Source organism: Pseudophryne corroboree, chromosome 4 (genome assembly GCF_028390025.1).
Source record: "Pseudophryne corroboree isolate aPseCor3 chromosome 4, aPseCor3.hap2, whole genome shotgun sequence".
In the NCBI taxonomy this organism is placed as follows: domain Eukaryota; kingdom Metazoa; phylum Chordata; class Amphibia; order Anura; family Myobatrachidae; genus Pseudophryne; species Pseudophryne corroboree.
In genome coordinates this window covers 490,897,873-490,922,154 of record NC_086447.1, presented here as the reverse complement: position 1 = coordinate 490,922,154, position 24,282 = coordinate 490,897,873, and the positions used below count along the sequence as shown (strand labels likewise).

The 24,282-nt window shown below is 45.7% G+C and overlaps 1 protein-coding gene across 3 annotated transcripts in view; it reads left to right on the top strand.

Moving 5' to 3' along the window:
* The window catches only part of WASF1 (WASP family member 1), a 297,726-nt gene that overhangs the window by 137,829 nt on the left and 135,615 nt on the right, over nt 1-24,282 (top strand). For all 3 annotated transcript variants that reach the window (XM_063917125.1, XM_063917124.1, XM_063917126.1), the window contains exon 3: nt 11,647-11,781. In XM_063917125.1, the coding sequence (XP_063773195.1) occupies nt 11,647-11,781 (135 nt within the window). The remainder of the gene's footprint in view (nt 1-11,646; nt 11,782-24,282) is intronic.

The window sequence follows — 24,282 nt, the reverse complement described above, 5'->3', positions numbered from 1 at the left end:
TAAACGGTTTGTATCATCCTTTCCTTTTCCTCCTGAGGATAGGGAAAAAAATGGGAAAATCCACCGATAGTGGATGCATCAGTATCCAGGCTCTCACGAACAATTGTATTGTCCGTCCTGGGTGCAGCCCTCTAAAAGACGCTGCTGATTGTAAAATTGAGACTACACTCAAATCCTTATAATACTGTACAGCTGCTGGGGTGGCCCAGAGACCCACTATAGCATGTGGGTGGATTACAAAAGCCATTGCTAATTGGTCGGGTAACCTGATTGAAGGGTTAGACACCTTGCCTCAGGTGGAGATTATCTTGTTCCTGCAGCATATACAGGACTCTGCGAACTTTATGGCGGAAGCCATAAAAGAAATAAGCTTGCTTAATGCACGCACTACAGCTAAGGCAGTGTCTGCACGGAGGGGTCTATGACTACGCCACTGGACTGCGGATGCGGACTCCTGGAAAGGCATGGAAGGCCTACCTTTAACAGGCGAGGCCTTATTTGTAGATGAACTAGACAAATTGATCTCCAAAGCTACTGTGGGCAAGTCCACATACCTTCCTTCTGCAGCTCCCCCAGCTAGGAAGGCCTACTCAGGTCCCAATTTACAGTCCTTTCGGATTGCCAAGTTAAGGGGCAAACCCAGAGGTTCTTCTACCGCCACCAAAGGTTCTAGAGGTAAACCACGCAAACCAGCAACTGCTGGTTCACAGGAACAGGGCTCAAGCTCTGCTTCCTCAAAACCTTCAGCATGACGGTGGACCGCAATGCCTGGAAGACTGACAGGTTGTAGCTCGGCTAAAATTCTTCAGTCACATCTGGACAAGATCGTGCCAGGATCCCTGGGTCATAGATCTTACTTCCCAGGGCTACAGACTGGCGTTCCAGGAGTTCCCACCTCACAGATTCTTCAAATCAGGCTTACCAGTTTCACAAGAGGCAAGTATAACTTTACAGGACGCCATTCAAACTATTAGAGACCCAGGTCATTGTTCCAGTTCCACCTCATCTGCAAAACAAGGGGTACTATTCCAACTTATTTGTAGTACCGAAACCGGACGGTTTGGTGAGGCCGATTCTGAACCACAAGTCGTTGACCCTTACTTACGAGTGTTCCAATTCAATATGGAGTCTCTGAGAGTGGTGATCTCAGGTCTGGAGGAGGGGGAATTCCTAGTGTCTCTGGATATCAAGGATGCATACCTTCACATTCCGATCTGGCTGCCTCATCAGGCTTGTCTACGGTTTCCACTGCAGGACTGTCACTACCAGTTATAGGCCCTGCCATTTGGTCTCACCACGGCACTGAGGGTGTTCACCAAAGTGATGGCAGAGATGATGTTTCTACTCCGCAAACAGGGAGTGAACATAATTCCGTACCTGGACGATCTTCTGATAAAGGCACCATCCAGGGAAAGTTGTTGGACAGCATTGGCCTCTCAACCAGACTACTCCTGGATCACGGGTGGATTCTGAACCTACCTAAATCTCACCTAGAACTGACACAGAGGCTTCCTTTCCTGGGGATCATACTGGACACAGAGTTTCAGAGAGTGTTCCTTAGCTTGGAAAAGGCATTGGTAATCCAGTCGATGGTTCGGGCTGTTCTGAATCCAACCCGGATCTCGGTGCATCTGTGCATTCGCCTTCTGGAGAAAATGGTGGCCTTTTACGAGGTGTTCAGTACGGAAGGTTTCATGCGAGGCCCTTCCAGCTAGATCTTTTGGACAAATGGTCTGGATCGCATCTTCAAATGCACCAGAGGATCCGTCTGTCGCCAAAAGCCAGGATTTCCTTTCTGTGGTGGCTACAGACTTCTCACCTTGTCGAGGGTCGGAGGTTCGGGATTCCAAATTGGATTCTGCTAACCACAGACGCAAGCCTCAGAGGTTGGGGAGCAGTCACCCATGGGGTGCAGTTTCAGGGAAGATTGTCAAGTCTGGAAGTCGTCCTTCCAATAAACATCCTGGAACTTAGGGCTATGTACAACGCTCTTCTGCAGGCCTCATCTCTACTTCAGAATCAGGGCATGCAGGTCCAGTCGGACAATGTGAAAGCGGTAACGTACATAAACCAACAGGGCGGAATGAAAAGCAGAGTCGCAATGTCAGAGGTGTCAAGAATTCTCCTCTGGGTGGAAAAACGCTGTGGCGTTGTCAGTTGTCGTCTACTTTCAGAATGAAAACTGAGAAGCTGACTTCCTCAGCAGACACGACCTACACCCGTTGGAATGAGGCCTTCACCCGGAGGTGTTCCGGTACTTGACACGTCGGTGGGAACAAGAAGCTCAAGCAGTATTGTTCCAAGTCGAGAGACCCACAAGCAGCGGTGGTAGACGTCCTGACAACTCAGTGGGTCTACCAGCTGGTGTGCGTGTTTCCTCTACTTCCTCTGATCCCAAGAATTCTAAAAAGAAAAAGGTTCAAGCAATCTTCATTGCTCCAGATTGGCCTCGAAAGCCCTGGTACGCGGATCTTCTCGAGATGCTGATCGAAGATCCGTGGCCTCTAGCTCTTCGCGAGGATCTTCTGCAATAGGGCCCGTTCATCTTTCAAGACTTAGCGCGGCTACGTTTAACAGCATGGAAGTTTAACGGCTGATTCTAGCCAGGCAAGGGATTTCTGTCAAGGTCATCCCGACTGTGATCCAAGCCAGGAAGGGGGTAATGTCTACACATTACCACCGTGTGTGGAAGAAGTATATCTTTTGGTGTGAGAGCAGACAATATTCTGCTGTGGAATTTCATCTGGGATGTTTCCTGCTTTTTCTGCAGTTGGGAGTCGATGTGGGCCTACGTCTTGGCTCCTTTAAAGTCCATATTTCTGCCTTGTCTATTTAATTTCAGAAATAATTGGCTTCTCTCCCTAAGGTCCAGACGTTCTTGAAAGGTGTTCTGCACATCCAACCTCCCTTTGTGCCTTCCACGGCACCTTGGGATCTCAATTTGGTGCTGCAGTTCCTCCAATCGGACTGGTTTGAACCGTTACAGGAGGTAGACATAAAGGTCCTTACGTGGAAGACCGTCGCACTGTTGGCCTTGGCTGTCAGAGCTGGGGGCCTTGTCTTACAAGAGTCCCTACTTAATTTTCCATTAGGACAGAGCTGAACTCTGGACTTGTCAGTAATTTCTTCCTTAGATGGTGTCCGCATTTCACATTAACCAACCTATTGTGATTCCGGTTGATACGGACACCTCTGCTACTTCAAAGTCTTTAGATGTTGTGAGGGCTTTGAAGGTGTATATACAGAGAACAGCTCGTCACAGGAAATCGCACTCGCTGTTCTTTCTCTATGATCCCAATAAAATAGGGTGTCCTGCTTCAAAGCAGTCAATTGCATGCTGGATCAGGCTCACTATCCAGCATGCTTATTACACGGCAGGCTTGCTGGTTCCAAAATCTGTACAAGCCCACTCCACTAGGTCGGTGGGTTCTTCTTAGGTGGCTGCCCAGAGCGTCTCAGCTTTACAGCTCTGCCGAGCAGCTACTTGGTCAGATTCGACCACATTTGCTAAGTTTTACAAGTTCGATACTTTGGCCTCTGAGGACTTTCAGTTTGGTCAATCAGTTCTGCAGGAACCTCAGCACTCTCCCACCCGGTTTGGGAGCTTTGGTACTTCCCCATGGTACTAAATGGATTCCCAGTATTCCCTAGGACGTAAGAAAAAATAGGATTTTAATTACCTACCGATAAATCCTTTTCTCGTAGTCCGTAGAGGATACTGGGCGCCCGCCCGGTGCTTCGTTATTCCTGCACTGTTACTTGGTTAAGTATTCTGGTTTGTTCAGCTGTTGCTGTTCCAAGTTTGGTTAGCATGGCTTTCCTCTTGTTCTGTGTGTGCTGGTTTGTAATCTCACCACTTTCCTTATCTATCCTTCTCTCAAAGTATGTCCGTCTCCTCGGGCACAGTTTCCTAGACTGAGTCTGGTAGGAGGGGCATAGAGGGAGGAGCCAGCGCACTATCAATTTCTTAAAGTGCCCCTGGCTCCTAGTGGACCCTTCTATATCCCATGGTACTAAATTGATTCCCAGTATCCTCTACGGACTACGAGAAAAGGATTTACCGGTAGGTAATTCAAATCCTATTAATACTGATATTATAGTCATGATTTGTGCCACTGGACACGAGGGCTATCCCCCATTCTTGTCAACATGGATACTGTATCGACTCGGTCATAATGTTGACGTTGTGCTTGTTAACATAATGTTTTTCTAGTGTTAGAGACCTAACCCTAGTGGCAGCCTAACCACAATGGCAGCAAAACCTTATCCCTAAACCTATACTGTCAACATACAATGTTTACATTTATTTATTATTTCCAGTTATTTATATAGCGCTCACATATTCTGCTGTGCTTTACAGAGAAAATTTGGCCATTCATATTATTCCCTGCCCCAGTGGAGCTTACAATCTATATTTCTGCAGCTGGGTACACTGGGATTCCACAGGGAATACATCGGGGAGTAGAGTTGGATCATGATCCGAGGCACCAACAGGCTAAAGCTTTGACTGTTCCCAGGATGCACTGCACCGCCTTCTCTATAATCTCGCCTCCAGGCACTGGAGCTCAGTTTGCAAATTGGTGCCTGCAGTGCAGGTCAGTAACAGGTGGGGCTGCACTAGGCAGCCCTGAAAAGAGCTTTTTAAGAAGACTTCAAGGGCCACAGCAATGTTTCTCATTCTGACATTCTGTGCTGCGGCTCCATCACCTCCCCAGTAGCGCTGCATACTCCCGCGGCCGGGTTCCTAGGTACTTGCAGCGGAGGCGCACCGGTCATCAGGCACACCACTGCTGATGCTCTCCAGGATCGCGTGATCGAGGGTCCACCAGGTGGGACCCACCGGTAAATTTCGGTCACAGGAGACACTGCGCTGCTGGCGTGGACACTGTACTGCACAGGGACCCCGCTATATCCACCAGTGCAGGGAGCAAAGGTCAGATGTACTAAAAGCCATTTTACATAGACTCCACAGTACCCATTGGTGAGGCCCAGCATAGGGGATAAAGCATTGACCTGTAGCCCCTCCCCCAGCTCCGGGCGCCATCTACTGCTGATGTTCACGCCCTCGAGCTGCATTTCACTCTCCCTGACAGAGATTTTGGCGTCATCTTCACTAGTAGCTGGGCTGATCTCCGCGACTGCAGGGCTCTGTCTCCTCTGTAAAGGGGATATCTCTCTCTCTGTATATCTATCTATATATCTATCTATATATATATATATATATATATATATATACATATACATATATATATATACACACAATACAAAAATATCCTTGTCTTGCGCTCGCAGAACCAGCAGCACTACAGGCGAGACCTCCGTTGCCGGATCTCAGACAAACATAAGATAGAAAACACAAATCCTGAGCGCGCTCTGTTTGATGTATAGATATAGCGGAAGTCCTTCCAAGTAGGTGTATCTTATACTATGGATAATTGGATTTCTTGGGTTCCTGCAGTGGATAACCCCTCACCAGAAAGTCACCCAAACAAATGGCCCAAGGCCAATTAGAATAAAATATTTAATACAAAAAGAATTCATAAAAGTCTTTGACATGAGAATTTTTTTACAACAGGTTATACATGGATTTTGATAACTCTGACAGCAGAATCCAGTAGGTAGATGTAAACACTCCCTCACCTTAGCAAGGTGTGCGCTTGGCGAAGGGAGTAATTTTCCTAACTGGAATACTGACTAATGACTGATAAACCCAACGCGTTTCGTCAGTTTGACTTCATCAGGGGTAACAGAAATATATTTTTGTATTGGAGCACCTATACACTGTATAATTCTGCATACAGAATATTATGATCAACCTTTAGATATTTAAACTAATAAGTGCTAAAAGCACTGGAACTCCCACATAGGGCCCACAATTGTATCCAATGCATTCTGAAAACTCCTACACACATGGTTGCAGCCTGAGAAATCCTCTGGATACAATTGTGGGCCCTATGTGGGAGTTCCAGTGCTTTTAGCATTTACTGACTCTGTCTCTGGATATACCAATTGATACACTATTGCACTTTTAAAAAATAGGTCTTTTAACCGAGTGTACCGAACTAATCTATATGTTCAGGCGGCCTTAGTAAAGTCTGACCATGAAGTCAATTTTTAAAGGAATATTACCTCTTTTTTATGCAATGAGTTTAAATATCTAAAGGTTGATCATAATATTCTGTATGCAGAATTATACGGAAGGCTACATTCCCTATAATGGCTGCCACGCAGGGTGGGAAATCCGAGGACCCTTCTGTATCCTGCAGTGCTGGCACCACAAATTTACATAAGTGGAAAGTTTTAGCTGCTGTTCAGGCACTGGGTGCCATACACCTCCCGGTCAACCCACAGCACCTTTGACCAATCAGGACCCACCTTGGGCATCATTCGCAAGTATGCTGAATACACTTGTAACATGTCTTATGCCCCCTGTGGGACCTCCTGTGCCATTACAGCCACATATTGTCCCTGTAGTTAGTCCGCCCTGGGCGGACACTCTGTCTACCCAATTACAACAATTAAATCAATCTTTGGTTAGACAAAAGTGTACCCCACGTCCCTCTGGGGCCAAGGGGTCATCTAAGGGGGCCATTTCTAACTCACAATCCACTAATATTTCGGATAATTCTTCTGATGAGGATGGGGAATATACTGATCCGTCAGACACTGATACAGTTGCTTCTGATGAGGAATCTACAACCCAGGTTGATGTTCCTGACCTAGTGGAGGCTATTAAGCTGATTCTCCAAATAGATGATGAGATCGAGCCTACTACTGCGTCTAAGAAAACTGAGAAGTTCAAACATCAGAAGGTTGCTAAAGTAGTCTTACCACATTCTGACCATTTAATTGACATACGTCCGGAATCCTCGTTGTCTCCAGGAAATAAATTTTCCCTGTCTAAAAAGATGCTAGCTCTTTATCCTATCCCTGTGGAGTTGAGTAACAAGTGGTAAACTCCACCGCCGGTGGACTCTCATGTTGCCCGTCTTGTGGTGTCATCTACTCTGCCTGTCACTACTGTCACCTCACTGAAGGAACCGACTGATGAGCGTGTGGAGGGTTGCCTGAAGACTATTTACTCTCTTACCGGTGCGGTACATAGACCCACTATGGCAGCATCCTTGGCTGCAAAAAGGAATTGAAGCATGGGTTCAGGCAATTGCGGATAAGCTGCCTCAGGATTTTTCTGACTTTGCCAGACAATATCTGTCTTATTTTACCACAGCCTCCCACTATATTCAGAAGTCGGCCTCTGATGCACATATAATGGCAGCCAAGGCGTCTACTACGTCTATCCTGGCTCGCCGAATTCTGTGGTTGAGGTCCTGGAAGGTGGACCTGGACTCCAAAAAGACCTTGGAGGTGCTCCCTTTTAAGGGAACCATCCTATTTGGGGAGGATCTGAACAAGATTGTAACTGACTTAGCGACTGCCAAGACTGCATATCTCCCAAGTACTAAACCTTCTGCTCCGAAAGCTAAGAGTACCACTTTTCGTTCCTTTCGACCTTCAGGGAAAGCAAAAGGTCAGGCGTACTCGAGACAGGCTCGTGCTTCCACTAAGCCCAAACTTAAACAATCCGCCCATCAGCCTGCTTCCAAACAAGAAAAGCCTGCTGCATGACTGGGCGGGCCTCCCCCTGGGGGACCCCAGGGTGGGAAGCCGACTTCTGCAGTTCACCCAGGCCTGGTTAAAGACCACTTCGGATGCCTGTGTGCGGGAAGTTGTCTCTCACGGGTACGCAATCTCTTTCAAGAGATGCCTCCCTCGCCAGTTTTGCTCAACGGTTATCCCTTCAGATCCGTTAAAAGCGCAATCTCTACACTTGGTTGTACAATCCCTCCTGGACACAGGAGTGGTTTTGCCGGTACCTTTGTCTCAGAGAGGCAGGGGATACTATTCGACCCTTTTTCTAGTTCCGAAACCAAATGGGTTCTTCCAGCCTATACTCAACCTCAAATCATTGAACAAATTTGTGAGAGTATCCAAGTTCCATATGGAAACTCTGCGCTCTATTGTGCTGGCCATGGATCCCGAAAACTATATGGTATTCCTGGGCATACAGGATGCTTACCTGCACATACCTATTGCCATGTCGCATCAGCAATATCTGCGGTTTGCTATTGGCAACCTACATTATCAATTCCAGGCCCTGCCATTTGGTAAAAGCCCTCGCTGGTCCCTGCTTTTAGCATGGTGCACCTGGGGGCACTGCTAGACACACACAGCCAACGATTGTTTTCTTCTCCAGAGAAAGTCCTGAAACTTCAGGACAGGATCAGATATTTCCTCTCTCGTCCAAAAGTGTCGATACACTTGGCAATGCAAGTACTAGGCCTCATGGTGTCTGCTTTCGACATGGTAGAGTACCCTCCATTTCATTCCCACCCTCTGCAGAGGTTAATCCTTTCCAAGTGGGACGGCCTGTGTCATCGGATGAGGTCTCAAATGATCTCCTTGACTCCGGAGGTTTGTCTGTCACTGAGCTGGTGGCTACAGTACAGCAGGGGCCGTCCCTTCTGGGTCTCCAGCTGGGTCCTCCTGACAACAGATGCCAGTCTACAGGGTTGGGGTGCGGTGTTGGAGCAACACTCTCTCCGGTGTCGCTGGACCAGGGAGGAAACTCTCCTCCCGATAAACATTCTGGAATTGCAGGCGGTATTCAATGCATTTACACTGGCCAAGCCTCTAGTACATAACAGGCCTGTTCAAGTACAATCAGACAACGCCACCACGGTGGCGTACATAAGTCATCAAGGCGACACTCGAAGCCGCATGGAAATGCTGGAAGTAATCAAAAATCCTCAATTGGGCTGAACACCATCTGCCAGCAATATCGTCAGTATTCATTCCTGGAGTCCTCAACTGGGAAGCGAATTTCCTCAGTCGTCAGGACGTTCACACCGGAGAGTGGCGCCTTCATCAGGAAGTCTTTCAACTCCTAGTGGACAAGTGGGGCCTACCAGATGTAGACCTGAAGGCGTCTCGACACAATCACAGGGTTTCGGTCTTTGGATCAAGGTCAAGGGATCCACATGCAGTGTTCGTGGACGCACTGGCAATTCCATGGAACTTTCGGCTGCCATACGTGTTCCCTCCAGTGTCACTCCTGCCCAGGTTACTACGGAAGTTCAAGCAAGAAAGAGGATTACCACTTCTAGTCTCTCCAGCGTGCCCCAGACGGCATTGGTTCTTAGACCTGCCGGGTCTATCAATTGAGCATCCCCTTTTGCTTCCTCAATGCCCAGACCTCCTCGTTCAGGGCTTTTGTGTCTATCCAGACCTGGCCAGGCTGGCTTTGATGGCATGGCTCTTGAAGCTTCGCTCCTGAGGGCCAAGGGATTCTCTGAGGCGGTTATTCAAACTATGTTGAAGGCCTGCAAACCGGCTTCTGCGTGCATTTATTACAGGGTCTGGAACTCTTACTTCGCATTGTGTGCTGCTAAGAATTTTGATGCCTATTCATTCAGAACTTCCAGGCTTTTGTGTTTTCTGCAACAAGGCCTAGATTTAGGCCTTCATCTGGCTTCCCTCAAGGTTCATATATCTGCTTTGTCTGTGTGGTTTCCGAGAAAGATTGCGTCTATTCCTGACGTTCATACTTTCACTCAGGGTATTTTACGGATTCAGCCGCCCTATGTCCCTCCTGTGGCTCCATGGGATCTGTCTGTTGTCTTAAATGCCCTACAAGAGTCCTCATTTGAACCTCTTGAGTCTTTGGACCTTCAATGCCTTATGCTTAAGGTCGTGTTTCTGTTGGCTATTGCCTCTGCTAGGAGGGTGTCGGACTTAGGCACTTTGTCCTGTCGTCCGCCCTTTTTGATTTTTCACCGTGACCGGGCAGTTCATCGAACTCGCACGGTTATCTACCTAAAGTGGTATCTTCTTGCCATCTTAACCAAGAAATTGTGGTTCCGGCTTTTATCTCTTCTAGTTTGTCTTCCAAAGAACGGTCTTTGGATGTGGTACAGGCTCTCCGTATCTACGTGGAGAGGACTGCCTCTATCAGGAGGTCAGATACCCTGTTTGTACTTTTTGGTTTTCACAAACGTGGCTGGCCTACGAATAAGCAAACCTTTGCCAGATAGATTAGAATGGTGATAGCACAAGCGTATGTACAGGCTGGTCTTCCAGCTCCTGCTGCTGTCAAAGCCTATTCTACGCGGTCTGTTGTACCTTCTTGGGCAGCCCGCCGAGGCAAATCCGCTGAACAATTGTGCAAGATGGCTGTGTGGTCCTCAGTGAACACGTTCATTAGGTTTTTATGCCTTTGATGCTTCCTTTGGACGCCGGTTTCTTGTGCCCGCTACGGTGCGTCCCCTCCCATGAGGAACTGCTTTAGTAGTTCTCCCGATGTATTCCCTGTTGAATCCCAGTGTACCCCGCAGCAGAAAAGGAGATTTATGGTAAGAACTTACAAAACTGAGCTCCAGTTCCTGGAGGCGGGGATATAGAGGAGGCGGCGCTATGCATCCTGGGAACAGTCAAAGCTTTTAGCCTGTTGGTGCCTCGGATCAAGATCCTACTCTACACCCTGATGTTATTCCCTGTGGAATCCAGTGTACCTCGCAGAAAGAGATTTAACAAGGGTAAATTCTTACCATAAATTTCCTTTTTTAGGAGACACACATACATCAGTTAACATTGTTTTCATGTTACTGCTGTATATAGTACCAGGATCATCTGTTGTGGGCACAACGGATGATGGATTCAATCTCCTCACAACACTGTTCTGTCTATTCACGTTTTACTAGGTAAATATAATTTCACAGCGAAAATCCTCTGGGATTACATTTTTAAAACCGTTTAATTTAAATGTGCCAAATGGCAGCAACAGCCATGTTTGTCTTCCACCTGCCAGTTTTGAAAGTCACCTTAATAAATTGTACAGCAAAATGACTCTTAATTGGTATTATTATTATTATTATTATTTTGTTTGTTGATTTTTAAATGGATTGTGGGCACTGGTGGCTTTGCATGTATGCCACACTATCATATCATCTACTGTCAGCAGTTTGAACGGTATCGGTATGTAAACCGGGATGCTGGCAGAGGGGGCTAGCGCTACCAAGCCCCTTGCAGGCTCACAGTGCTCGCCACGCTAAAGGCATACTGACAGCCGGAATGCCGACTCGTGGTATTGTAACCGCTTACCGTTTGAACCAAGTAGTAAATTTGCTGTCATCTGTTCAAACCTGAAGGCTGTAAGTGTGAGATATGCCAGATGGGGCTGGGAATTGACCGTAAATAACATAAGCCTAAATACCCAAATATGGAAATTCGGATCTAGGAGGTGAGTGTTTATAACTTCTTTCTAGAAAAGGGAATATATTTGCAAAATATATCCAAAGTGTCTTCCTACATGTAGGTCTTTTGACTGTCCAGTTCAAATTTATTATAATTCAAAATTAACTCTGTGAGATCAGGAACCAAACCACTGTGTCACAGGTAAAGTGACTGCCGTTAGGAAATATGTTTACTTAATTCTGTATATTGTACATGACAAACAAGCCCTGCAGACATTAATTCCAATAAAGCAGAAGTCCTATATATTGCCAGTATATTATTACATTACTGATAGTGGAGAGCTAACCTATTGCAATGCTACTGTAATGTAATAATCTGTGTTTCTCTATATTTAAGGTAAATATGCAGAAGATATATTTGGGGAGCTCTTTAATGAAGCGCACAGTTTCTCCTTCAGAGTGAACTCCTTACAAGAACGTGTGGATCGGTTGTCTGTCAGTGTAACACAGCTTGACCCTAAAGAGGAAGAACGTAAGTTTCATAACTAAGACATGTTTGCAGTTTTTATTCCTTTCGTTTTCCTTGCCCTGACAAATGTAAATCCTGGCATCATTTTGCCATAGACAACATTAACACATTTTGAGCCTACACTGGAAAACAGAGAGAATTCTCTTGACAAGCCAACACAACTGTACAGCTCGTTGCCATTGTCTTATGTTAGCACATGAAATAGGTCATCTGGAGTTCCACATTCCGCAGCAGTTAATTAAACAATGGAGAAAAGTATTAAAGTGGCATTCCGTGCCTACTGGGTAAAAATGACTGTCCTTAATATATAAATGCTTTATGTCTTGTAGTTTTCCAATCCCCTGAAGCCCTTACTAACATCTGTAACCCTGTAAAATGCCCTCTGTCAAAGGTTTCTTTATTGCTCTTGGTATTTTCATTGTAATTAAGAGTAAAATGCATTCATTGATACTGTATGCTGTAATTGACATTTTCTGGAAAAAACACATTTTTCCAAATTTTAAAAATCAATTTGACTAAATAACTTTCTTTACCAATACTAATAGTTTCTTTACCAATAATAGTATGTTGGTTAGACCCTCTCCATTTGCGACACTTGCGTATAGCTGGAATGTATTACAATCACCTTAGGGGTTGTTTACTCTTTCCTTAGCTGACTAAATGTGACCAGACAGCTCTGATTGAACTGCTGTGTTTTTCCTCTACAATGAGGGAGTGGATCGGAGGTCCTACCTACAAGTAAAGTGTGCCTGTACTATAGCTGCATTATACAAGTTATATACTCATCAGCACTGATGTGCCATCCTTCAGAATCCATGCAGTATTAAATTGTGTTTGCCACTTAGGTCAGTTTCCTTTTTTTTTTTTTTATTTATCAGTTGAAATGGTTATGCTTATTGTGCTAGGTGGAGACCTATTCTACAAACATGAATTTTTCTTTTGTTTAATGTTCATACTGTACTGTTCATTTTAAACTTTACTTTTGTTATTTTGCTTTTCCATTACTCCTAGCCCAGCAGACTTTGTAAAGAGTCCATTGGAAGGACTAGGGCAGTGGTTCTCAAACTCGGTCCTCAGGACCCCACACAGTGCATGTTTTGCAGGTCTCCTCACAGAATCGCAAGTGAAATAATTAGCTGCACCTGTCGGCCTTTTAAAATTTGTCAGTGAGTAATTAATACACCTGTGCACCTGCTGGGTTACCTGCAAAACATGCACTGTGTGGGGTCCTGAGGACCGAGTTTGAGAACCTCTGGACTAGGGTCCTATAAATCAGGTCTGTTAATGGGGAGGACATATAATTTAGACCAATTTATAAGGAGCCCTAAGAAAACAGCAAACTCATTATTGACATGGAGAAACCGTCCACCGAGTTGTCCGCATCAGCCATGAAGAGCAGCTTGTCATCCTCGTAGTTGGGCTACTACAGATGTGGTTGAAGGAGCTATTGTTGCTGCTTACATAGAAACAGCGGTGATAACACTAATATGGTAATGCAAAAGGAGGTGTCGCGCCTCTTGCTGCATTACTAATCTGAACTGTATCCAAGGACACAGTATCACATATTCCCAGCCACCATCGGTTGGCCGCCGCAAGTCCTACACAGAAGCCAGGAAATCTCCATCTTCTGATGGAAATCCTGGCCTCTAACCTCCACGCAAAGGCAGCGACATGCATCCGTTTGGAGAAACTGCATCACTGACAGTCTGATGCCGGGCTGTGTAGAACCACACAGGACCCATACATGCACTTACAGAAATGAGCCATGCGCATGCCCAAAGTACTGATAGTCGGGACGTTGCGTATCCTGTAGCAATAGCTTCAGGATCTAAATAACCCAGTGGACAGTAGTTTTCACAGAAGCATCATCCCACAGACCATGGATGCCAGGAAAAGAACAGATCAAACATGTCAAGGGCTTAATGGCCAACATGAGTAATGTTGGGTAAAGAGGGCAAATCTAACAGGTACCCTGTCCTTGCTGGAAGGGAGGAGTAGTGTGACCATTAACAGATACCCAAGCATCTGGTGAAGAGTACAGCAGTCAAACCCAGTAAATAAATAAGGTACCCATGCCAATCCTCTCCTAGACCTCCCACAAGTAGCCTCTTTCCACAGGATTGAATGCCTTTGTAGCATCTATGAACACCACCACATTCACTGGCTCAGCCATCCTACAAATGTGTCATAATACATCATTGCTACAGTCATGCAGACAGCCTCTGTTGGTGCGCCAGATCCTGTGAGACTCTGCTAGCGTCTGACATCTTTTTTGCCAGAAATGCGTCTGCAACGCGAACGCACCAGGAATATGTGCTCATTTATTTGATAAGTGAGTGAATGAGTCTCTGAATCTGCTTACAAAGTTCTACCATGTAGCAGCTATGGCTTGTTTGAATGTCATGTTCTGTTGTGCTTCATATAAGTATATATAGAAATATACAAATGTTGCATATCAAATGAATTTGTACAATCTCCTAGTGCGTCCTAGTCACATCACGTGGAGACTTAAGATACATTTTTCCTGTAGAAAAGTCACCCGATGCTGATGAAGTTGCACAGGATCTGTCGACTCACACACCAGGTATCTCCTGCTGTATGGTGTATTAAGGCTAGATGTATAAGGACACATCTGTAGACCTCTTCAGCTTATAAAAAAGAGTGATAGAGTTTCTGAGTTACATTTCCCGGGCATAAACCCGGATTGATCAGGGTGCGCAATACTGAATTTAATCTGAAGAGTGACTGGTTAGAGAAGTAGCTGATTCCTGCTAATTGTCAAGCTGCTGCTGCATAACACACTGAAGGTTGCTAAAGCGCTTACATCTGGTAACCATCAAAGCATTTCATTCTATGCTGTTAGGGTGCCTTGAGGATCGAGTTTGGGAACCGCTGCCCTAGACAAAGTCACACCCAACAATAAACCACTAATAGGACATAAGAGTGCAGCCGCTGCAGATCTAGTCACAGGGCAACTGCCCAACCCAAACAATATCAGCAGCCAATACAGGAACGTGGCTTACAATTCAAAAGCTACAGTATAATAAACAGGAGTAAACACACACAGGGGAGAACCTAGAAAAATATCCCAGTGAATGAAATGATGATGATAAAATTATATAACAATAAGCTGTTACTGAGGAATATATATATATTAAAAAAAAAAAAAAAAAAAGCACGAGGCATAGAACAACTAGTAAATGCAATAATCCCAAACATTACTTCACCTAGCAGGAAAAAGCATGACATATTAGAGCTTTAAGTCACGCTTCCTCTTAACTTGTAGGAACTGAGATTTGATTCTTCTGCACTGCAATAGTAAAATCAAGATAGATAGAAATAGAATGATCATACATTTTCAGAGGGCCTTGAAGCTGGGCAGGTAGCAGCAACGCATCCCTGTCTTTAGCGTGGAGACATCCAGCAATAAGATATTCAAGGGGGCATCTGGTGGAAGTGCCTGAGATAATAGGTGGTGAAGCCCATTGCACCACGATTTGAATGGAGAAAGCACCCTTCTTAAATGCGCGACACAACCAGTATTCCAGAAACTTTTCATACTAGCGTTCCACTCGCTCAGGATTCGAGACAGAAAGTGGGATCCATGATGGCGCTTAGCACTGCGTCTCACTCCAAGGAGACCGTAGCACTGTGATCCCAGCTGGAGAGCAGGTAGGTAAGCAGTAGTATAACCCCAGCAGATGTCCACAGCAGCCAGAGGGCACCTGGAGAGCATTGGCAATGCACAGATGCTAAAGGAGGCTTAAACCTGAGACGAGGAAAACATCCACACAGGGTAATGGGCCATAACCTAAGATGGATATTAAACGCAGGATATTCTGCAGGATAGCTAGTGACATGCTACCTACTTCATGCCAAGCCAAGACACATCAGTTGCCTTGGCAATTTCAGTTTTAAGATGACAGGTGCCATTGTAATGAGATAATCAATGTTATTCACTTCTGTCAGTGGTTTTAATGTTATGGCTGATGGATGTGACTAGAGATATAAGCTGAGTGTACACCTGAGTGTGGAATGTATCATGAGTGTTTATGCATTATGCACGCTCCATAATGGAGTCATATGCCGCTGCCTACTGACGAGTTATAACTGATTTTTAAGAGGCGTTCTCACATAGGCAAAAGTTCAATGAAGGTGTATTAATGCAACTGCGGGCTGTGGGGAGTTGTACAGTATGTAAGCATAAATACGCCTGTTCTCAGACATGTCTAATGTTTGTGCAAGTGTGCACTGATGATAAGTAACAAAGTGTACGGATAGGTGTTGTCGTTTGTGTACATTTCTGCATATAACAAAATATATGCGCATTTTCACAATTACCAGATTTCTGTTCACTGCATCAGACCATATCGGTTCACACTAATAGGCCCTACAGACTTAAAGATTTTACTGAACGATATGAATGTTCTCGTTCATTAATGAACGAGAAATCATTCATATCGTTCAGTGTGTAGGCACCACCAATGAACGATGCGCAGCCCCGCTCATCATTGGTGCAGCTCGTTCATACCTGCAGGCCAATATGGACAAACTCATTCATATTAGCATGCAGGGCTATGGAGCCGGGTGATGGGGGGAGTGAAGAAACTTAATTTCCCCCGTCATCACCCCCCCATCCACGCTGCCGGGTCATTATCAGGCAGCTCGGCAGCGGGTCGTCGAGTGTGTGGGGCCCATTAGTACAACCATTTGACTTTCATCTGGTTCCCATGGTATAACAAGTAATTGAACGCGACCTTTATGGTTTTTAACAATCTTCAGTTCTCGACATAAGTAGATTTTTCTATAAACATTCATAATTTGTATTTTTTTTTTTTTTTACTTCAAATAACTTTTGTGTCCATACACATCTCATATGACACCGATTCTTCCTACAACAATTTTGAAAATTTTGATTTGTTGGTAAATGCAACCCCTGACAGCTAAGGATTTTCAGTGAGTTCACTGTTATCTAGCACAACTGTATCCTCTTTAATAGCTGTGTGAGAATACATTATCACGAGACAAACACTCTGATAAAACACCCCCTGGCTCTAAGGGGGATCGGTATGTGATCCCGGCAGACATGCCTGCAGTCACAATACAGATGCTGGCATCCCAATGTTCACCAACCCGACTGGTGAGGTAAGTATTCTACCTCCCCCACAACCCTAACTCTCCGTTACAACAGCCTAACCCTTAGTGCCTAATCCTACCCCCCACTTTCTGCAGCCTAACCCTAACACTTCCCCCTTAGAGCCTAAACCTAACGATACCAACCCTCAACCCACCTCCCGGTGGTGCCTAATCCTAACTCCTCCACTCACCCACAGCCTGACCCTAACCACCCCCGCGTGGTGCTAAACCTAACCCCCATCCTGCAGCCAAATCCTAACCCTCTCGACTATACTTACATTTGGTATCCCAGCTGTCTGTATCCCGGTGTCGGGATGGTGACCAGGTCGAGATTCCGGCGTCTGTGTTCTGACTGCTGTCGGGATTCAGACAGTGGTATTCCTGAACATGTACCCTCTCAGCAACAGATTGATTTAATATTTCAACCTGTGACAAACTGTTTGTAAATTATAGAAACCACATATTTAAGCATATGTCACATCTTTAATAGCGTATTTGTGTACAGATGCTGACAATTTCATTAATATTAATGTCCACTTTCAGAAGTCCTATACTAATATTTTTAGTAAGTGGATATAAATTGCATATGATACAGAACAGGGCCGTCAACTGCTGATCACCATGGTGACAAATTAAGTGCCCCTCTTGTCCAGGTATGGCTATGTCTGCAGTAATAGCGCATTATTATTGAACATTGATTGGGATCGCAACATTCCAGCAACTATTGCAGGTACAATGGCTGAGGCACAGGCTGGTATAATAGTGTTCCAGACTGGTATTTATCGTCTGTAAATGTAGAAATCAAAAATTATCAAAGTGCCAGTGGCATTAGCAAGACCTTCTTGTGGCTGAAGCACTGCTGGCTACAGTATATTACAAAAGATATTAAAACTTATCACTTGGCACTTTGGTAGAGGAATCTGTTGAAGGAAAAACGAAAAAATATTGTGTTAAAAGAATGAAAATAGAAAAGGGCCTGAAACAGCCCAGCCATCTCAGACGTTTACTGTAAGACCAATCATTACTGCTCTTTAGGTTTGTTAACAGTTTATTTTATTGGGTAAAGATAAAAAAAAAGACCTCAAAATACAAAAACAGATGCACAAATTACCTGACTTCCATGGGCTAAAAATCAGATAGTATAGTATAATATATTGATTAACCTTATGACATTCAATTGATTATATATATATATATATATATATATATATATATATATAAAGGAAAAAAAAACCATCGCCATACTATGCACTATAGTACTTCAGATTTTAAGTGCAGAACAATTATTATACATGAACCAAGGTTCCCAGGTTGTAGCAAACCTGCCCGATCTATCATGCAGTGAAGCAGTAATCTTCTCCATAGTTCATTACCATGCTTTGCTTAATGATGGAGGTTCAAGGTTTTTCCAGCATTTAGCCACTGTACATCTAACTGCATTAAGAACATGGTGAATAAGCTTATTAACATATTCATTAAGACCATCAATAGGAAAACTCAATAACGCGGACCAAGGGCTGAGTGAAATTGGGATATTAAAAATATTTCCTACAAGTGACTCAACTTGACTCCAAATATACTAATTTTGGGGCATTTCTACCAAATATGTATAAAGTCACTGATTTGGCCACATAATCTCCAACACAGAGGGGAGGATGTGTGAGAGATCTTTAACCTTAAAGGAACCAGATACCAGCTAGTATAAAGTTTATATAGATTCTCCTTAATTAAAGAGGAAATGGACGATTGTGCTATATTCTGCCTAATGAGCTTCCGCGCATCCTCCTGCGGAGGGGGTCCTAAGTCCATCTCCCACTTACGTTCATGGGAAAGAATACCTTTGTATTCCGCAGAACATTATAAACCATAGAATACAGAGATAATACCTCGTCTCATAGGTGTATAGAGACAGAGTTTTCTCTGGCTGGGTCCACAGGATTATCCACAGGATAACATTGGGATATTGTCGAGCAACAGCGAAAATGGCACCAACACGGTCACGAGCTTTCTGGCCTCCCAGGATGCATTAGGGCCTCCACTATATAGTCCCGCCCACTGACTCAGTCAGATCAGTTTTTTGCTTGGTGCGGCAGGAAGCCGCATGGTACACAGGGCTGCTGTGAATAAAGCAGCCTAAAGCTTTTATTATTTTATTTCTCTAACGTCCTAGTGGATGCTGGGGACTCCGTCAGGACCATGGGGAACAGCGGCTCCGCAGGAGACAGGGCACAAAAGCAAGCTTTTAGGATCACATGGTGTGCACTGGCTCCTCCCCCCATGACCCCCCCCCCCAAGCCTCAGTTAGGTTTTTGTGCCCGTCCGAGTAGGGTGCAATCTAGGTGGCTCTCTTAAAGAGTTACTTAGAAAAAGTTTTTAGGTTCTTTATTTTCAGTGAGTCCTGCTGGCAACAGGCTCACTGCATCGAGGGACTTAGGGGAGAGATTTTCAACTCACCTGCGTGCAGGATGGATTGGATTCTTAGGCTACTGGACACCATTAGCTCCAGAGGGAGTCGGAACACAGGGCTCGCCCTGGGGTTCGTCCCGGAGCCGCGCCGCCGACCCCCCTTGCAGATGCTGAAGATGAAGAGGTCCGGAACCAGGCGGCAGAAGACTTTCAGTCTTCATCAGGTAGCGCACAGCACTGCAGCTGTGCGCCATTGTTGTCAGCACACTTCTCACAGCAGTCACGGAGGGTGCAGGGCGCTGGGGGGGGGCGCCCTGGGCAGCAATGTATAATACCTGTATGGCGAAAAATACATCACATATAGCCCTTGAGGCTATATGGATGTATTTAACCCCTGCCAGATATCAAAAACTCCGGAGAAGAAGCCCGCCGAAAAGGGGGCGGGGCCTATTCTCCTCAGCACACAGCGCCATTTTCCCTCACAGAAATGCTGGTGGGAATGCTCCCAGGCTCTCCCCTGCACTGCACTACAGAAACAGGGTTAAAACAGAGAGGGGGGGCACTGATTTGGCGATATGTACATATATTAAAATGCTATAAGGGAGGAACACTTATATAAAGGTTGTCCCTGGATAATTATAGCGTTTTGGTGTGTGCTGGCAAACTCTCCCTCTGTCTCCCCAAAGGGCTAGTGGGTCCTGTCCTCTATCAGAGCATTCCCTATGTGTGTGCTGTATGTCGGTACGTGTGTGTCGACATGTATGAGGTAAATGTTGGTGAGGAGACGGAGCAAATTGCCTGTAATGGTGATGTCACTCTCTAGGGAGTCGACACCGGAATGGATGGCTTATTTATGGAATTACGTGATAATGTCAACACGCTGTAAGCCGGTTGACGACATGAGAGGGCCGGCGAACAAATTAGTATCTGTCCAGGCGTCTCAAACACCGTCAGGGGCTGTAAAATGCCCATTTACCTCAGTCGGTCGACACAGACCCAGACACGGACACTGATTTCAGTGTCGACGGTGAAGAAACAAACGTATTTTCCTTTAGGGCCACACGTTAAGGGCAATGAAGGAGGTGTTACATATTTCTGATACTCCAAGTACCACAAAAAAGGGTATTATGTGTGAGGTGAAAAAACTACCTGTAGTTTTTCCTGAATCAGATAAATTATATGAAGTGTGTGATGATGCGTGGGTTTCCCCCGATAGAAAATTATTGGCGGTATACCTTTTCCCGCCAGAAGTTAAGGCGCGTTGGAAAACACCCCTCAGGGTGGATAAGGCGCTCACACGCTTATCAGAACAAGCGGCGGTACCATCTACAGATAGGACCGTACTTAAGGAGCCAGCTAATAGGAGGCTGAAAAATATCCTAAAAAGTATACACACACATGCTGGTGTTATACTGTGACCAGCGATCGCCTCAGCCTGGATGTGCAGACCTGAGGTGGCTTGGTCGGATTCCCTGACTAAAAATATTGATACCCTTGACAGGGACAGTATTTTATTGACTATAGGGCATTTAAAGGATGCATTTCTATATATGCGAGATGCGCAGAGGGATATTTGCACTCTGGCATCAAGAGTAAATGCGATGTCCATATCTGCAAGAAGATGTTTATGGACACGACAGTGGTCAGGTGATGCAGATTCCAAACGGCACAAAGATGTATTGCCGTATAAAGGGGAGGAGTTATTTGGGGTCGGTCCATGGGACCTGGTGGCCACGGTAACTGCTGGAAAATCCACCGTTATTTACCCTAAGTCACATCTCTGCAGAAAAAGACACCGTCTTTTCAGCCTCAGTTTTTTCGTCCCTATAAGAGTCATATCTGCCCAGGGATAGAGAAAAGGGAAGAAGACTGCAGCAGGCAGCCCATTCCCAGGAACAGAAGCCCTCCGCCGCTTCTACTAAGTTCTCAGCATGACGCTGGGACCGTACAGGACCCCTGGATCCTACAAGTAGTATCCAAGGGGTACAGATTGGAATGTCGAGGCGTTTCCCCCCTCGCAGGTTCCTGTAGTCTGCTGTACCAATGTCTCCCTCCGACAGGGAGGCAGTATTGAAAATAATTCACAAGCTGTATTCCCAGCAGGTGATAATAAAAATACCCCTCCTACAACAAGGAAAGGGGTATTGTTCCACACTATATGGTGGTACTGAAGCCAGAAGGCTAGGTGAGACCGATTTTAAATCGAAAAATTTTTTTGAACACTTACAAAGGTTCAAATTCAGATGGAGTCACTCAGAGCAGTGATAGCAAACAAGGGGACTATATAGTGTCCCGGGACATCAGGGATGCTTACCTCCATGTCCCAAAAATTTGCTTTTCTCACCAAGGGTACCTCAGGTTCGTGGTACAGAACTGTCACTATCAGTTTCAGACGATGCCGTTGGATTGTCCAAGGCACCCCGGGTCCTTACCAAGGTAATGACCGAAATGAGGATTCGTCGTCAAAGAGAATGGACGACCTCCTGATAAGAACAAGGTCCAGAGAACAGTTGGAGGTCGGAGTAGCACTATCTCAAGTAGTTCTACGACAGCACGGGTGGATTCTAAATATTCCATAACCGCAGTTGTTCCGACGACACGTCTGCTGGTCCTAGGGATGATTCTGGACACAGTCCAGGAAAAGGTGTTTCTCCCAGAGGAGAAAGCCAGGGAGTTATCCGAGCTAATCGGGATCCTCCTAAAACCAGGAAAAGTGTCAGTGCATCATTGCACAAGAGTCCTGGTAAAAATGGTGGCTTATTACGAAGCGCTTCCATTCGGCAGATTTCACGCAAGAACTCTTCAGTGGGATCTGCTGGACAAATGGTCCGGATCGCATCTTCAGATGCATCAGCGGATAACCCTATATCCAAGGACAAGGGTGTCTCTCCTGTGGTGATTACAGAGTGCTCATCTTCTAGAGAGCCGCAGATTCGGCATTCAGGATTGGATGCTGGTAACCACGGAGGCCAGCCTGAGAGGCTGGGGAGCAGTCACACAGGGAAAAAAATTTCCAGGGAGTGTGATCAAGTCTGGAGAATTCTCTCCACATAAATATACTGGAGCTAAGAGCAAATTTATAATGCTCTAAGTTTAGCAAGGCCTCTGCTTCAAGGTCAGCCGGTATTGATCCAGTGGGATAACATCACGGCAGTCGCCCACGTAAACAGAAAGGGCGGCACAAGAAGCAGGAGGGCAGTGGTCAAAACTGCAAGGATTTTTCGCTAGGCGGAAAATCATGTGTTAGCACTGTCAGCAGTGTTCATTCCGGGAGTGGACGACTGGGAAGCAGACTTCCTCAGCAGGCACGACCTCCACCCGGGAGAGTGGGAACTTCATCGGGAAGTTTTCCGCATGATTGTGAACCGTTGGGAAAGACCAAAGGTGGACATGATGGCGTCCCGCCCGAACAAAAAACGGGACAGGTATTGCGCCAGGTCACGAGACCTTCAGGCGATAGCTGTGGACGTCCTGGTAACACCGTGGGTGTAACAGTCGGTGTATGTGTTCCCTCCTCTGTTTCTCATAACCAAGGTATTGAGAATTATAAGACGTAGAGGAGTAAGAGCTATACTCGTGGCTCCGGATTGGCCAAGAGGGACTTGGTACCCGGAACTTCAAGAGATGCTCACAGAGGACTAATTGCCTCGGGAGCTAAGATGGGATTTGCTTTCAGCAAGAACCATGTCTGTTCCAAGAGGAACCGTGGCATCTGCCTCTAAGAAAGGACCTGCTCCAGCAGGGACCTTGTCTGTTCCAAGACTTACCGCGACTGCGTTTGACGGCATGGCGGTTGAACGCCGGATCCTAAGGGAAAGGGCATTCCGGAAGAAGTCATACCTACCCTGGTCAAAGCCAGGAAGGAGGTGACCGTACAACGTTATCACCACATGTGGTGAAAATATGTTGCGTGGGTGAGGCCAGGAAGGCCCCACGAAAAAATTTCAACTAGGTCGATTTCTGCACTTCCTGAAAACAGGAGTGTCTATGAGCCTCAAATTGGGGTCCATTAAGGTTCAAGTTTCGGCCCTGTAGATTTTCTTCCAGAAAAAATTGGCTTCAATTCCTGAAGTCCAGACGTTTGTCAAGGGAGTATTGCATATACAGCCCCTTGTGTGCCTCCAGTGGCACCGTGGGATCTCAACGTAGTGTTGGGATTCCTAAAATCATATTGGTTTGAACCGCTCAAATCTGTGGATTTGAAATATCTCACATGGAAAGTGACCATGTTGTGGCCCTGGCCTCGGCCAGACGATTGTCAGAATTGGGGGCTTTGTCTTAAAAAAGCCCATATTTGTTTTTCCAGTTGGACAGGGCAGAACTGCGGACTCGTCCCCAGTTTCTTCCTAAGGTGGTGTCAGCGTTTCACCTGAAACAACATATTGTGGTGCCTGCGGCTACTAGGGACTTGGAGGACTCCAAGTTGCTAGACGTTGTCGGGGCCCTAAAAATATATAGATATATATATATATATATATATATATATATATATTTCCAGGACGGCTGGAGTCAGAAAGTCTGACTTGCTGTTTATATTGTATGCACCCAAAAAGCTGGGTGCTCCTGCTTCTAAGCAGACTATTGCTTGTTGGATTTGTAGTACAATTCAGCTTGCACATTCTGTGGCAGGCCTGCCACAGCCAAAATCTGTAAGTGCCCATTCCACAAGGAAGGTGGGCTCATCTTGGGCGGATGCCCGAGGGGGTCTCGGCTTTAAAATTTTGCCGAGCAGTTACGTGGTCAGGGGGGGAACACGTTTGTAAAATTCTACAAATTTGATACCCTGGCTGAGGAGGACCTGGAGTTCTCTCATTCGGTGCTGCAGAGTCATCCGCACTCTCCCGCCCGTTTGGGAGCTTTGGTATAATCCCCATGGTCCTGACGGAGTCCCCAGCATCCACTAGGACGTTAGAGAAAATAAGATTTTACTTACCGATAAATCTATTTCTCGTAGTCCGTAGT